The sequence below is a fragment of the Vidua macroura genome, chromosome 1 (genome assembly GCF_024509145.1).
Source record: "Vidua macroura isolate BioBank_ID:100142 chromosome 1, ASM2450914v1, whole genome shotgun sequence".
NCBI classification, from domain to species: Eukaryota; Metazoa; Chordata; class Aves; order Passeriformes; family Viduidae; genus Vidua; species Vidua macroura.
The window spans coordinates 112,409,146-112,421,596 of NC_071571.1; the positions used below are offsets into that span (position 1 = coordinate 112,409,146).

General features: G+C 40.8%; 1 protein-coding gene and 1 long non-coding RNA gene across 4 annotated transcripts in view; one reads left to right on the plus strand and one right to left on the minus strand.

Annotated features, from left to right (window-relative positions):
* The window catches only part of SPIDR (scaffold protein involved in DNA repair), a 196,647-nt gene extending 185,336 nt beyond the window's left edge, over nt 1-11,311 (plus strand). The window contains exons 16-20 of one of the 2 annotated variants that reach the window (XM_053973781.1): nt 32-184; nt 5,608-5,701; nt 7,755-7,869; nt 8,363-8,416; nt 10,803-11,311. In XM_053973781.1, coding sequence (XP_053829756.1) covers nt 32-184; nt 5,608-5,701; nt 7,755-7,869; nt 8,363-8,416; nt 10,803-10,937 — 551 coding nt within the window. In that variant the 3' untranslated portion in view covers nt 10,938-11,311. Of the gene's footprint in view, nt 1-31; nt 185-5,607; nt 5,702-7,754; nt 7,870-8,362; nt 8,417-10,802 lie in introns of those variants that run through there. The other variant, XR_008436331.1, reaches the window with a different exon arrangement.
* Nucleotides 5,708-12,185, minus strand: LOC128805245 (uncharacterized). 2 transcript variants are annotated; one of them, XR_008436338.1, is made up of 5 exons: nt 11,918-12,185; nt 10,784-10,917; nt 10,180-10,325; nt 10,008-10,103; nt 5,708-5,855 (listed from the first exon to the last, which is right to left on the minus strand). It is a non-coding gene; the product is annotated as an uncharacterized LOC128805245 (long non-coding RNA). The 2 variants fall into 2 exon arrangements; XR_008436339.1 differs by lacking the exon at nt 10,180-10,325 and having other exon boundaries at nt 5,708-5,815.
* Between the last annotated feature and the right edge of the window lie 266 nt (nt 12,186-12,451).

Here is a 12,451-nt window from a genome sequence, read left to right on the forward strand (position 1 = left end):
CTGTACTGAGTTGAAATGTCTTTTTTGGCAGGTAGGATTATTTGTGTTGAACGTACTGTTCTCCTATTACAAAAGCCTCTTTTGTGCTCGGCTGCCGGTGCTGACCTCAGTGAGCTGACTGGCCCTGTCAGACTCGATGAGCTGGATTCTACCACACAGGCCAGCTCCATTTGTGCTCTCAGAGGTTTGTATGGCCTTGCTGAAATGAGTGTGGTTAATTATTTGTGCTCACTTTAATCTTTTGTGTCTTTATATTGATTTCTTGCACAAACAGCGTGGAGGGATAAAAAAAGCATGGCATTGCTGTGGGTCATTAGGATATTGAAGATTTTATGCTTCACTGTGGGCTCTGTTTGCCTTTTGCTGGCCAAGCTCTGCTCCCACTCACTCATACTCCAGAATAAATGTTTAATGCACAATCTGTTTCACTGTCTTCTTTTAGGAGCCTTCTGTTCACACCAGCCTTGTTGATGTTGGCAACAATGAGTTATACCAATATTTTTTAGGCAGATGGGTAAGATACGTTACCCAGATCTTGAATGGTAGGGGTTAGTGACTGATTTCCCTGGAGCTTTGCTGCAGTGGAACAATTTATTATTTTACCATAGTAATTTAGCATAATGTGGCCAGTATTTGCTCACCAACCACTTTGGATCATAGCTTTGCCTAAGATATGGTTTGACCGTATCTTGGTCTTACCACTAACCATGCAGAAACATTTCTTACTACAGATTTTCTAGTGTTTCCAAATCATGCAGAAACATTCTGTATTGTGTATTTTCTAATGCTTTGTCCAGACAGCTTCTTAAACCTCCCAGCTGTACAGTGCCTATGAGAAAAAGTCCTTAAAAGCCCAACAATTCTTCAAGGCTATTTCCTTCCTTAATTTAACTTGTATTATTCCAGTAGCGCTTGTAGAAAATTCTTGATACACTTTTGCACTTACACCTCCAAGTATTCACTGGAGCATTTGAAATTAACTTTAAAATTACAACAAATAATGGTTTTCAAATTAATTCTTCAACTATAATATGATAGACTGAGAAGACAGTTTGAAACCAAGCAAAGCCTTTACTAAACATACCTGCTGCTATGGTGGAGCCACAACTTAGCAATGCCTCTGTGATTAATTACTGAGCACCTTGTAATGACAAATGTTGAACAGTGCATAATGAAAACCAAGCACAACTAGAGGCACTTCACTCAAAGCCTTGGTTGTTATGTACATCTTGCATTGATACATCTACTTGAAAGATATTTCTGTCACTGGGTGTGAAATGCTTTTTGACTTTTTTTTTCACCTCTCCAGTAGTTATGTTAAGAACTGTCACTTCTCTGCTGTTAATTTTGTGATTATGAGAAGTGCCTGTCTTCTTTTTTCTTGTTGACAGTGTTCATAGTAGGATTAAGGAAACATCTCTCTGTCCTTTCTTTTTCCAGCAGAGCAAAGAAGGTACACCTTTGTGATCTGTTGTATAAACAAGTACTTACTTTACACACATGGGAGACGTCATGCTTTGCCTGTCCTGAATTACAGATAGAAGAATGACAAAAGGAGAAATTAATCCTACAACCTTGTTTAATCTGGGGTTTGTGCAGGGTAGCTGTTATCAGTATGTTACCACACCTGAATACCAACGTAGAATATAAAATATCTTCTTTATACTTACGCTCCAGCAATATATAGATGAAAATTCTCACTTTTGTGTGTACTGAAATATTTTAATAGCATTCAAGAGATACAGTCACTGTTTTGGGTTTCAATTAAGTAGCCTACGTCTTTCTGCTGAACTAATGAAACTAATAGCATTGACCCTACTTTGTTGGTGGGAGAATATACTTTTGGTGGAACAATGCATGGAGGGAGATGTATCATCTCTAAAATTCAGTCACTGTCTCTTATCTCCTAAATCAGAGAGCTGTTAGTCTGGCTTTCAATGAGAAGCAGTTATTACCTCGTTCATTCTTTTTCTTTGTGCATCCTCTCATTTCTTGTACTTTTGGTCACCTATGTGTGTTGCACTCTGGCATCCTCCCACCTAGCAAAGAGGCTGAAAAGGCTTTCTCTACCCCTTCCTGAAGGAGTGTGCCTTCCTGCTCCTTTGGAAGGAACATCTGAAGTTCTGCCAGTCCAAGCTTCTGCTTAAAGCTGGGCCCTGACCAACTTGGTAGAACTCTGGACTGGATGTTCTTCAGAGGTTCCTTCCCTATCAAAACAGAAAATGTTCCAGTCCAAGCAGATGCAATGAGTTTGTCAGAAATACTTGTTTCAGGGAGGTCCAGTCATACCAGCTCTGGGATAATGGACTGTGTTGCTCTTCAACAGATCAGTGAAAACCTGTGGTTGCTTTCTAATGAAAAGTTTATTCTTCATTGCAAGATGAATCTGCAGTTTTCACCTGTGATCGTAGAGTTAATAGGTTTCTTATCACTATGCATTGCAAGGTAATTTATAACCTCTTTTTGCTGTATAGTAGCAGTCAGGATGACTTACATGTTGGCAGCTCATGTGGCACAGAACTGTTTTTCCTCTTAATCATGCTTTGAGTAAATTCTGCTTAGTCTATACCACATGTGATATGTGGGAATATTACTTGATTAATGCTATTTGCCTAGTGTATGACTCACCAACAGTGATTGAATTTTGACGCTGGGTATTTTCGTATTTCAGCCTTTGCTAGGCGTGTGGGGTTTTATTCAGTTTTACACTTAATTGTGGGACTAAAATGGGGTCAGTCAGTTTACCTATGTTTCCTTTTTTGATTGAATTTTTTCATTTCCTGTCCCATTAATCAGGATAACTGACTGGGGGAAAGAAATCCAAAACAACACGTCCATGTTTTAATTGTTTCAACCAAAATGTTCCTGTGCATTCCACGTGGCAGACCTGCTTTTCCAGGTGTTGTCCTATTTGTCAATCTCTTCATAATGGTGCCAGCCACAACCCTTAAAAACTTAGACTATTGCTAAAAATTGAATTTTGGCCTTGTGCATTTTCATTTAAAAGAAGGATCTTGGGAAAAATATCCAAAAGGTTTGTGTATGTCAAGCAAAATCCAGAGTCTTGCAAAAGATGTGCAGTAGTTCAGCATCCTAAACTTGAGAAATCACTTTATAGGGTGCACAAACTGTCACTAGATTACTACACCTGTTGCTGCTTTGGGTTGGTCTGACTTCAGTGATGTCTGGTGGTTTTCTCAAGGGAACTCTACATTATCATCAAAATAATCTTCTCCACTAGACATAATCTCATCAGTATGATCCTGATTGATTTTCTTCAAATGTACTTGCGCTGGCATCTTGCAGTTAGAATATGGCACACAACTGGGAGAAAGTGAAAAGGCTTAGAGAGAAAGGGGATTTGTTTTGGTTTTAACAATATTTTTTTAATGAAGAAGGAAACATACTCAGCAAACTAATTGGTAGCTTTTTGGTGAACAAGAATGATAAAATCATAGAATCACTTAGGTTGAAAGAGATCTTTAATATCATCCGGTCACACCATTAACCAAAATCAAAACCAGCACTGCCATGTCTACCACTAAACCATGTCCCCAAGTGCCATGTCTGCATGTCTTTTAAATACTTCCAGGGCTGAGGATTCCACCACTTTACTGGCAGCTATTCAAATGGTTGACCACCCTTTCAGTGAAGAAAGTCTTCCTAATATCCGATGTAAACCTCTCTTGGCATAACGTTAGGCCATTTCCTCTCATGCTGTCATTTGTTACCTGGGAGAAGAGGTCGACCCATGCCTGGTTACAAACCCCTTTTAGGCAGTTGTAGAGAGCAAGAAGGTTCCTCACGAGCCTCCTTTTCTCCAGGCTAAAGAACCCCAGCTCCTCTTCATCAGCTCCATTGCTCTTCTCTGGGCCGCTCCAGCACCTCAGTGTCTTTCTTGGAGTGAGGGGCCCAGAAGTGGACTTGAGATGCAGCCTCACCAGTGCTGGGTACAAAGAGATGATCCCTTCCTTGGTCCTGCTGGACCACACTATTGCTGATACAGGCCAGGATGCCACTGGCCTTCTTGGCCACCTGGGCACACGCCGGCTCATGTCCAGTTGGCTGTTGACCACCACCCCCAGGTCCTTTTCCTCTGAGCCTCTTTCCAGCCACTCTTCCCCCAGCCTGTGGTGCTGCTTGGGGTTGTTGTGACCCAAGTGCAGGACCCAGCACCTGGCTTTATTGAACCTCACACCACTGGCCTCAGCCCATTGATCCAGCCTGTCCAGATCCCCATGCAGAGCCTTCCTGCCCTCCAGCAGATCAACACTCCCACCCAACTTAGTGTTGTCTGCGAGCACACTGAGGGTTGACTGGATCCAGATTATTGATAAAGATATTAAACAGGACTCGCCCAAATACTGAGCCTTAGGGAACACCACTGGTGTCTGGCCAGTCAAGTGGATCCAGTCAAGTCAAATCCACCAAGTGGATTTAACTCCATTCAGCATTCACATCATTCAAAGAGAAACATACCCATGGAAACTCCCAGTTTATCACGAGCACTGAAGAATCAAAATTATTCTTCCAAGAACCCAAGTGGCTAAATAGAATATCTTATTCTGTCAGAGAAATGCCTGATATTTTGTTGTACACTTAGAAATTGGGTCATAAATGTTGTATTTGAGAAGCAACTTTCCAGATCTTCAGACTCTCAGTCCTTTGAATTCCAGAAGAAAATTACAGTTTTGTTGTTTAGATGTAACTCCCTCCTTGTCCCAGAAGAACCAGAAAAACAAGGGATTAACACCCTGTCTTACAGTCCAGACACAGTAAATGCTCCATAGTCTCCAAGGCTTTCTTCTATTGCGTGTGGTGTAGAACTGTGAGATTCTTGCTCAACAGAGGCTGGATTTTTTAGTCTGTAGTTCTGTTGTACTAGTGAGGTTTTATTTCGGTGTAATTTCATTCTTACAGGTGAATATTTTTCTCTATAAATAATGCTCATCATTTCAGTGTATTGTTACCATAAAATATAATACACTCTTTATTGGCTTCTCATAAAATTCTGAATATATTTTTACTTGCCAAAACTAGCAAGGCCCTTTTTGTTAGTCCAAAGTATCTTTGGCATTCCCTTCTTACGCACACACTTAAGACTGTGAGCCAGATCTAATCTCTGTTAAATCTGTATAAATGAAGAATAACTCCATTGTTAGTGGAATTTAATCTGCATTGTTATTTTCAGAAGGGATTGGGGCTTCTTATTGGTTTGTATTTTCTAAATATCAATATCAAGCGATTCGATCTGATTATTTGTGTAGCTGTTTATTGCCAAGAAAAAATCTGAGGACCAAAAAGAAAGCAAACAAGCAAAACAAATCAGAAAAGCAGTAAAATCCAAACCAAAAGAACTGAGCCTGTTTGGAAAGTTAATTGTCAATTATCTACTTTATGATATTTTTTAAATGTAACACTCTGCTGTACTTTCATCCCTTGTTGGAAGGACAAAGGAGAAAGTGAGTGAGATTGTTGGAAGACCTGATTCTTGTTCTGATAAGTCTTAAGCTGTGTGTCAGAAAGGTTCAAACCTGCTGTGAAGCCAAGAGTGACTGTGTTTGCTGGCTTAACGTTAGCATTTTGTAAGAATTCCATGTTCTGCAGGTACTGTTGTTGGAGTTAATGAGAGCACTGCTTTCTCCTGGCCTACATGCAACAGATGTGGCAATGGAAAGTTGGAAGTGTGTCCCCAGGACAGGTGAGAGTCAGCATGCTCCAGAGCACTCCAGGTGTTTTGTAGATGTAGCCATAACAGCAATAGGTGATGCAATGATTCCTGCAGGCACAGGCTGCACTTTGCTCCTTCCTAGAGCTAAGACGTAGTATTTTTATTGCTGATGAACTGATAAAACCTGCAAGGTTACATTAATATATGAAGAAAGATACAAGTAGATATGAAATAGTTTGATTTTTGCAGTTATTACTTGTTTTTTAAACCAATCTTGCTTATAAAGGTTTCATAGCCCACTGCATTATAATATTGCTTTTAATAAATATGCCCATAAACCACAGGTCTGATTTTAAGTTCCCTTAGAGTAGGTACATGCGTTTGTGTGTCTTGCCTTGTTAATCTCTGTATCCTCAATCCACCTCATTTTTATACTGGACTATGATCTGTGCTACGATTTATCTAAGTATGAAAGAATTGCATTTCAGACCTATTAAATTTGTCACCTTTCTAAAAAGGATGTTGAATAATTCTGGCAGTATGTTTGTCCTGAATGTGAGGAGTGATCCTACAGGACGTGTTGCCACCTGAAATGCTGAACCTGTGTCACACTGACACAATTTTGGAAAGCCTCCCCTGCAGCTGCCTAGCCAGCTTGTGCTTGCAGAGTGTGAGACCTGGTGGAATAAAAGCCCAAGGGATAAGAGCAGTCAGAGAGTGGAAGGCAGGAAGGCAGGAAGGAAGGCAGGAAGGAAGGCAGGAAGGCAGGCAGGAAGGCAGGAAGGCAGGCAGGAAGGAAGGAAGGCAGGCAGGAAGGAAGGAAGGAAGGAAGGAAGGAAGGAAGGAAGGAAGGAAGGAAGGAAGGAAGGAAGGAAGGAAGGAAGGAAGGAAGGAAGGAAGGAAGGAAGGAAGGAAGGAAGGAAGGAAGGAAGGAAGGAAGGAAGGAAGGAAGGAAGGAAGGAAGGAAGGAAGGAAGGAAGGAAGGAAGGAAGGAAGGAAGGAAGGAAGGAAGGAAGGAAGGAAGGAAGGAAGGAAGGAAGGAAGGAAGGAAGGAAGGAAGGAAGGAAGGAAGGAAGGAAGGAAGGAAGGAAGGAAGGAAGGAAGGAAGGAAGGAAGGAAGGAAGGAAGGAAGGAAGGAAGGAAGGAAGGAAGGAAGGAAGGAAGGAAGGAAGGAAGGAAGGAAGGAAGGAAGGAAGGAAGGAAGGAAGGAAGGAAGGAAGGAAGGAAGGAAGGAAGGAAGGAAGGAAGGAAGGAAGGAAGGAAGGAAGGAAGGAAGGAAGGAAGGAAGGAAGGAAGGAAGGAAGGAAGGAAGGAAGGAAGGAAGGAAGGAAGGAAGGAAGGGGTTTATTCTACTGAAAAAGCTTATAAAAATCGTAAGTTGTGTTGTTCTTACTGAAATAGATTATATTTTCCTAAAGAGATGAGAGAGATTCGCCCTTTTTGCTTTGTTGTACAAAAAAAAAGGCTGAAAATCAAAACCAGGTGTCCTGTATTATGCTGTCATGCAAAAAATAAGGATGTGTCTATATTCACATGGTAGTGTAGTCCAATTAAAAAAGTATCTCACCTGTGAAGGACACTTTTGCTTCATTTGGAGAACAAATGAAGTATCAATATTTGTTTAAGAAGTGCTTCCAACAAGCACTTATAGCTGAGCTTAATTTTGTGCATGACTTAAGAGTGCACTGAAAACATTGAACATTTGCTGAATGAGGGCCTAAGTCAATAATTCACTTTGGCCAAATCTATACTACAGATTTTCTTTTGCCATAACTTTTAGGAGGTTATGAGATTAATATTTGCTTAAGTGGGATGACTATAAATAGCAACCTCTCTCCATGCTGCCAGAAATTATAAAAGGAAGATCCTTTTGCCAGAAGAGTTTAGGTCCTCCAGGAGAGTTACAACCAACAGAAGAGTTCTATTTGCTATTATCAACTGAATCTCTACCAGGGCTTTGTTACTAAAAGTCTACCAGCAAAGTATTTTAGAGAATACATTAATTGGGGGTTTATTTATTTTGATTTGTGACTGATGGCTTGTTTGTTTCTTTGTTTTTCCATCATTATTTTGCATGTTTCAGAGAATTGCTATATTGCAACCAGTGCTCTGATATTGTCACAACACCAGTTTTGAAAATGCAGCTGGAAGTCTTCTTGAGTTGTCCATCCCGATCTCAAAGCACAGTAAAAGTAAAGGTATGGCATGAAATAAGCACTGATGTATTGGGTGCAGTTAGGCTAGATGTGTAGACACATAGATATTCTAAGCCACACTTCTGTGAACAGTTCTGTCAGAAGACAAATTAAAATATGTAAGACTATCCCATAATTTAATCTAATACTAAGCTTGTGTTTTATTGGGCTAAGAACCTAGTTCTCAGATCTTGCTCAAATAATGCAGTCATTGAGTTCACCCTGAGGTTTGCAAACTGTTCTATGGCCCAGATGAAGGAATTTGTTAGGTTGGGCCTTTGGAAACCTCAGTCTACACAGTCTAAAAGGAATTTGTATCTTTAGACTTCCATTCTGAACATCTTTTGTGTCACCTTTCCTCTGCTTTCTTGGCCAGAGAAACAAAACTGTTTGATATTAAAATGATAAATCTTTGTTCTATATGACTACAAACAGAACGTCTTTGCACACTTAAGAGTTTTGTCATGAACAAAACCTGTGAATTTTGTCATTCCAGCTGTTGCAAAGGACAATCTCTTCTCTCCTGATGTCTTCTGCCAGTGAGGATGGGGTAGGTATAATGAATGCTGACCAAAGAAAGTTAAACTACAGAACTTAACGTAAAGGCAAAGTACCAATGTGTTGGCAGGTCAGCCATGATTTGTGGTGGCAGGGTCTTGAAAATCTCTTGAAAGTGATGGAGGTTCTAACTTTCCAGGCAGTTCACTTCAGAACTGCACTAGGAGTGGTAAGAGATTTCACTACAAGTTGAAATTATTTTTTTTTTCCCCCCATGTCCAGGCTGTGATTTGAGAGGGCTGTGTCCTTTGGCAATCCCACCTTCCAGCTGCTGATACCCTGCCATCTCATTAGACTCACACCCTCCTTTTCAGAAGGGGGATGCAGCAGATGGGCTGTGTAACTTCAGCTCAGCTGTGGATCTGCAGACCTACTTGCAAAGAGTACTCAGAGCTGCCACAGGCAGTACTGGGCTTGACTCCATTCTCTGGCTGAGGATCCAAAGACAGCAAAGATACCCTCCAAGCATCCCACCTTTTGGGTCTTCTAAATCCTATAAATCACAACCACTTTGTAACAGCACAACACTGAAAGTACTGGCAGGTGGAAATAGTAGAAGAATTTGCAAAATGCATGCAAGATATTATTTCATAATTGTATGAATGAAACACGCATGAGCTATGGAGATCCATGGGCTAAAGTACAGTTTATGTAATCGTGAAGTAGTTATTCCTTTAATCTGAGATATCAGAAGAACCCTGACACTTGGCACAGTGACCCAGATTTATCATGGGTGAGGGAGGCACCTGGGTAGGTGCCTGGCTGGCATTGGCTGCTGGATGGTCGGCAGCCTTCAGAAAGTAATTAAGTCCAATTAGGATTCCAAGATTTTCCCTCTCCCTTGCATGTGGATGGGAGCAAAGGTCAGTTTGTTGTCTTGTTTAATCATCCCAGTTAAATACCTTCAGTTAGGTGATATGTGCTGGGGCCAGTTTGCTTTCCCTGTCTTACAAGTTTTCCAGTATTTTCCTATTACGTGCTCCATGCTTTTAGTGGGATTTGTGGGTAATATTTAAAATGGAAAGTTACTCTGAAATAATAAATTATTTTTTTATACTGGAGGAGGGTGTATATTTAATTTAAGCAAAGAGATACAAGATATTTCCAAAATGTATTTGCTCCTTTAATAGCAGTCAAGTCTTGCTGAGTTTTACAGTATGTGTCTGGTTTGGTTACAGACTGGCAAAACATAGTTATTTTTCGAGTTATTGGAATTCAAACAACCTCTTTTTCATGTTTCAATGTGTATAATGCCAGTATTTAGAAGTCTGGCAACTCAGATTTTTTTCTTCCCTGGCTGAAACACAGGGATAAAGATTAGTCACAAGAAATACCACTTGAGGTGGCATTTTTTTGCCAGTGCTGCTAAAGTTTCTAAGGGTGTAGCTTTGTAATCAATTCTTTTGGCAGGGAGGTTGGTTTTAGCCATCACTGGCCCTGGCTACTTGTTCTTCACCTTGTGGCAGCCCTTCTGTTATACCAGTAGAGTTGTTTGTGCAGCTGCACGGTGAACTGGACTGCAGAACCGGTCTGGGGGAAAAATAATCCAGGAAAAAAAAAAAAGAAAAAAAGATTGTTTATACCTTGAACCAGGCAACGCCATGGGTATCACATAGCTGGACAGAAGCACAGCACAGATGAAGGCAGGGGCACAGTCAGAGGCTTGTTGTAGGCAAGGCCTATTAAGGAAAGAAATGGATGTGAACCTGCCACCTGAGATACCCTCTCAAGTGAAATATCAGCTATGAGTGTTACCAGTTCTTGTGTTATCCTCTTAGTGCAGCCATGCCAGCCTTGCATCCCTCTCCTCCACACAGAACACAGCCTCTGCAAATTCGCTCAGACACAACTCGTGGGTGAAATGCCGGTCAGATCATTAAACAGGAGGGACTGAGCTGGTGCTGGTGGTGGTAATGCATGAACAACAAAGTTAAAAGGGGGGAGAGGGAGGAGAGTAAGAAGGGTTACAAAATGTTTTTTCCTTTAGTGGATCAGTTAGCACAGGTAATCAATGTATAGTATGCATATATGCATTGCCAGCACGCATGAAGGCCTGCAGGTGTCAGAAAGGAAGATAAAGGGAGCTTGTGTAAGTTATGCTTCAGCAAAACTGAGTTCAAAGTCACAGTAACTTTTTTATTTTTTAAACAGTTCATTTTTAAAGCCTGGTAGGGCAGCAACTGAGACAGGAGTGTGATCTAATTACTGAAAATCTAATATATTCATTCTTTCCATTAGTTCTAATGCACTTTCCTAGTCCTTTAAAAAAATTGTCTGTTGGAAGAGGATCCTGCATGCTGCATCTTCCCAGCTGAATGCTGCCTAGAACAGAACGTCCAGCACTGTTTGTTTTACTCACCATGCTTTTATTTCTGCAGACTTATGAGGTGCAGAGCGTGCTGGGAAAGGAGGTGGGGTTATTGAACTGCTACGTCCACTCCATAACCAGTCACCCCAACTGTGTTGCGCTGGAGGAAATTGTTCTTCTGGAAGCTGCAGCAAGACAGAGTTGAACTCTAGTCAGCTATTATGGTATCTGTGGACTTTGTAATGCGATTATCTGTTAACTAGTGCCACAGATAATGTATAATGCAAGTGTGATAAGCATTAAGATAGTTTATTAAAACTGTGATTTATAAAGCACATTGTGCTAACACTGAAAAAAGATCTATATATTGTTCAACTTTCTCAACTCTCCTTTTTCTGATCAGTGCAGAATCTAAGAATACAGTTCTTTGTTGTGTTTGCTGTTATGTAATGTAAAACATCTTTTTCTGTAAGTTTTGAATGGTTGTGATTTATTTTTATTTTTAATATGCCTGTATTTATTATGTGTCAATTGAAAAAAATTTACTGATATTTTTGAAATAAATACCTTGCTATGGCAGTTGGTTTAAGCTGAGTTTTATCAGTATATCCCAGACCTGCTGCAAAACGCTGTGTGTTATGTGAATTCTGAGTTATCACTTTGCAATAGTTGTTATAAAGACAGAGATTTGGACACATATAAAGTTAATGTTTTACAGCTAATTGGTCTCTTAGCATAGAAGTTGTGCATTATCTGTAGCTCCCCACAAAGCGGGTGTTTCACTGTAGTTTCTTTTATGGGTAAGCAGCAAACTGCATTACCAGTAGGCCACGCAACTACCCCGACCCAGACTGTGGAGACTACAGATCAGATAAATGCCAAAATCTTCCTCTGTGTGCATTGCAAGAGTTAATTTAAGAATTAGAGACTGTGTTTTTTTCCCCCTTACTCTTTCACAGTGTTTAAAAGCCCCTTACAAGTCAGAGGAGGAGGAATGAGTGGTTTTAGCACAGGTCCCATATGTGATTAACCAGCAGAGAAGGAACAGCAAACTTGCCACACTGGTCATTTCTGCAGCTCAGGCCAATAGTGAAAAGTCTTATGGATGTCACAATTACTAAATAAATGACTCAGCTTTGAATGTCCCTTTTTTCCCCACCACCTCCAAGCATTTCAGTCTCGCACCTGCCTCCCTGTAAGGAAAAAAGAGATGACAGCCCATTCCTGTGTAGAGGTCTGTATGTGAGATTGGGGTTGCCCCTTCAAAACCATTTAAGACTTGAGTCTCTGGGAAAACTGGAGGTGCTTGTTGTGTCAGGCCATTTTTCTGCCAGTGCCCTAGAGATGCTGTAGGTGCTCTAACACTGCACTACTGAAATTTAGACAAGTTGCCCCGATGAGCAGCAGCATTGCTGCTCTGTCACTAGCAAGGATCAGTGAAAGTCTTTGTGACCACTGACTCTGTGATGAGCAGCAGTTGCCCACTCTCACTTTCACTAGCCAGGATTAGTGAAAGTGTCCAGCTCCTGCAGTGGGCTGAAGCCTGAGGGTGCATCAACACCTCTGAGACTCACTACTGAGGTGAGCTCTGGTCCCTGCTATGGAACATGTTAGTGTAGGTGCAACTTTGCATTATCTAGAATGGAAACCCCTTGGAAGTTTTTTTTTAACAGGAATTTTAACTAGTGGTATTCTTTTAATGGTGTTCTTCTAGTCCTA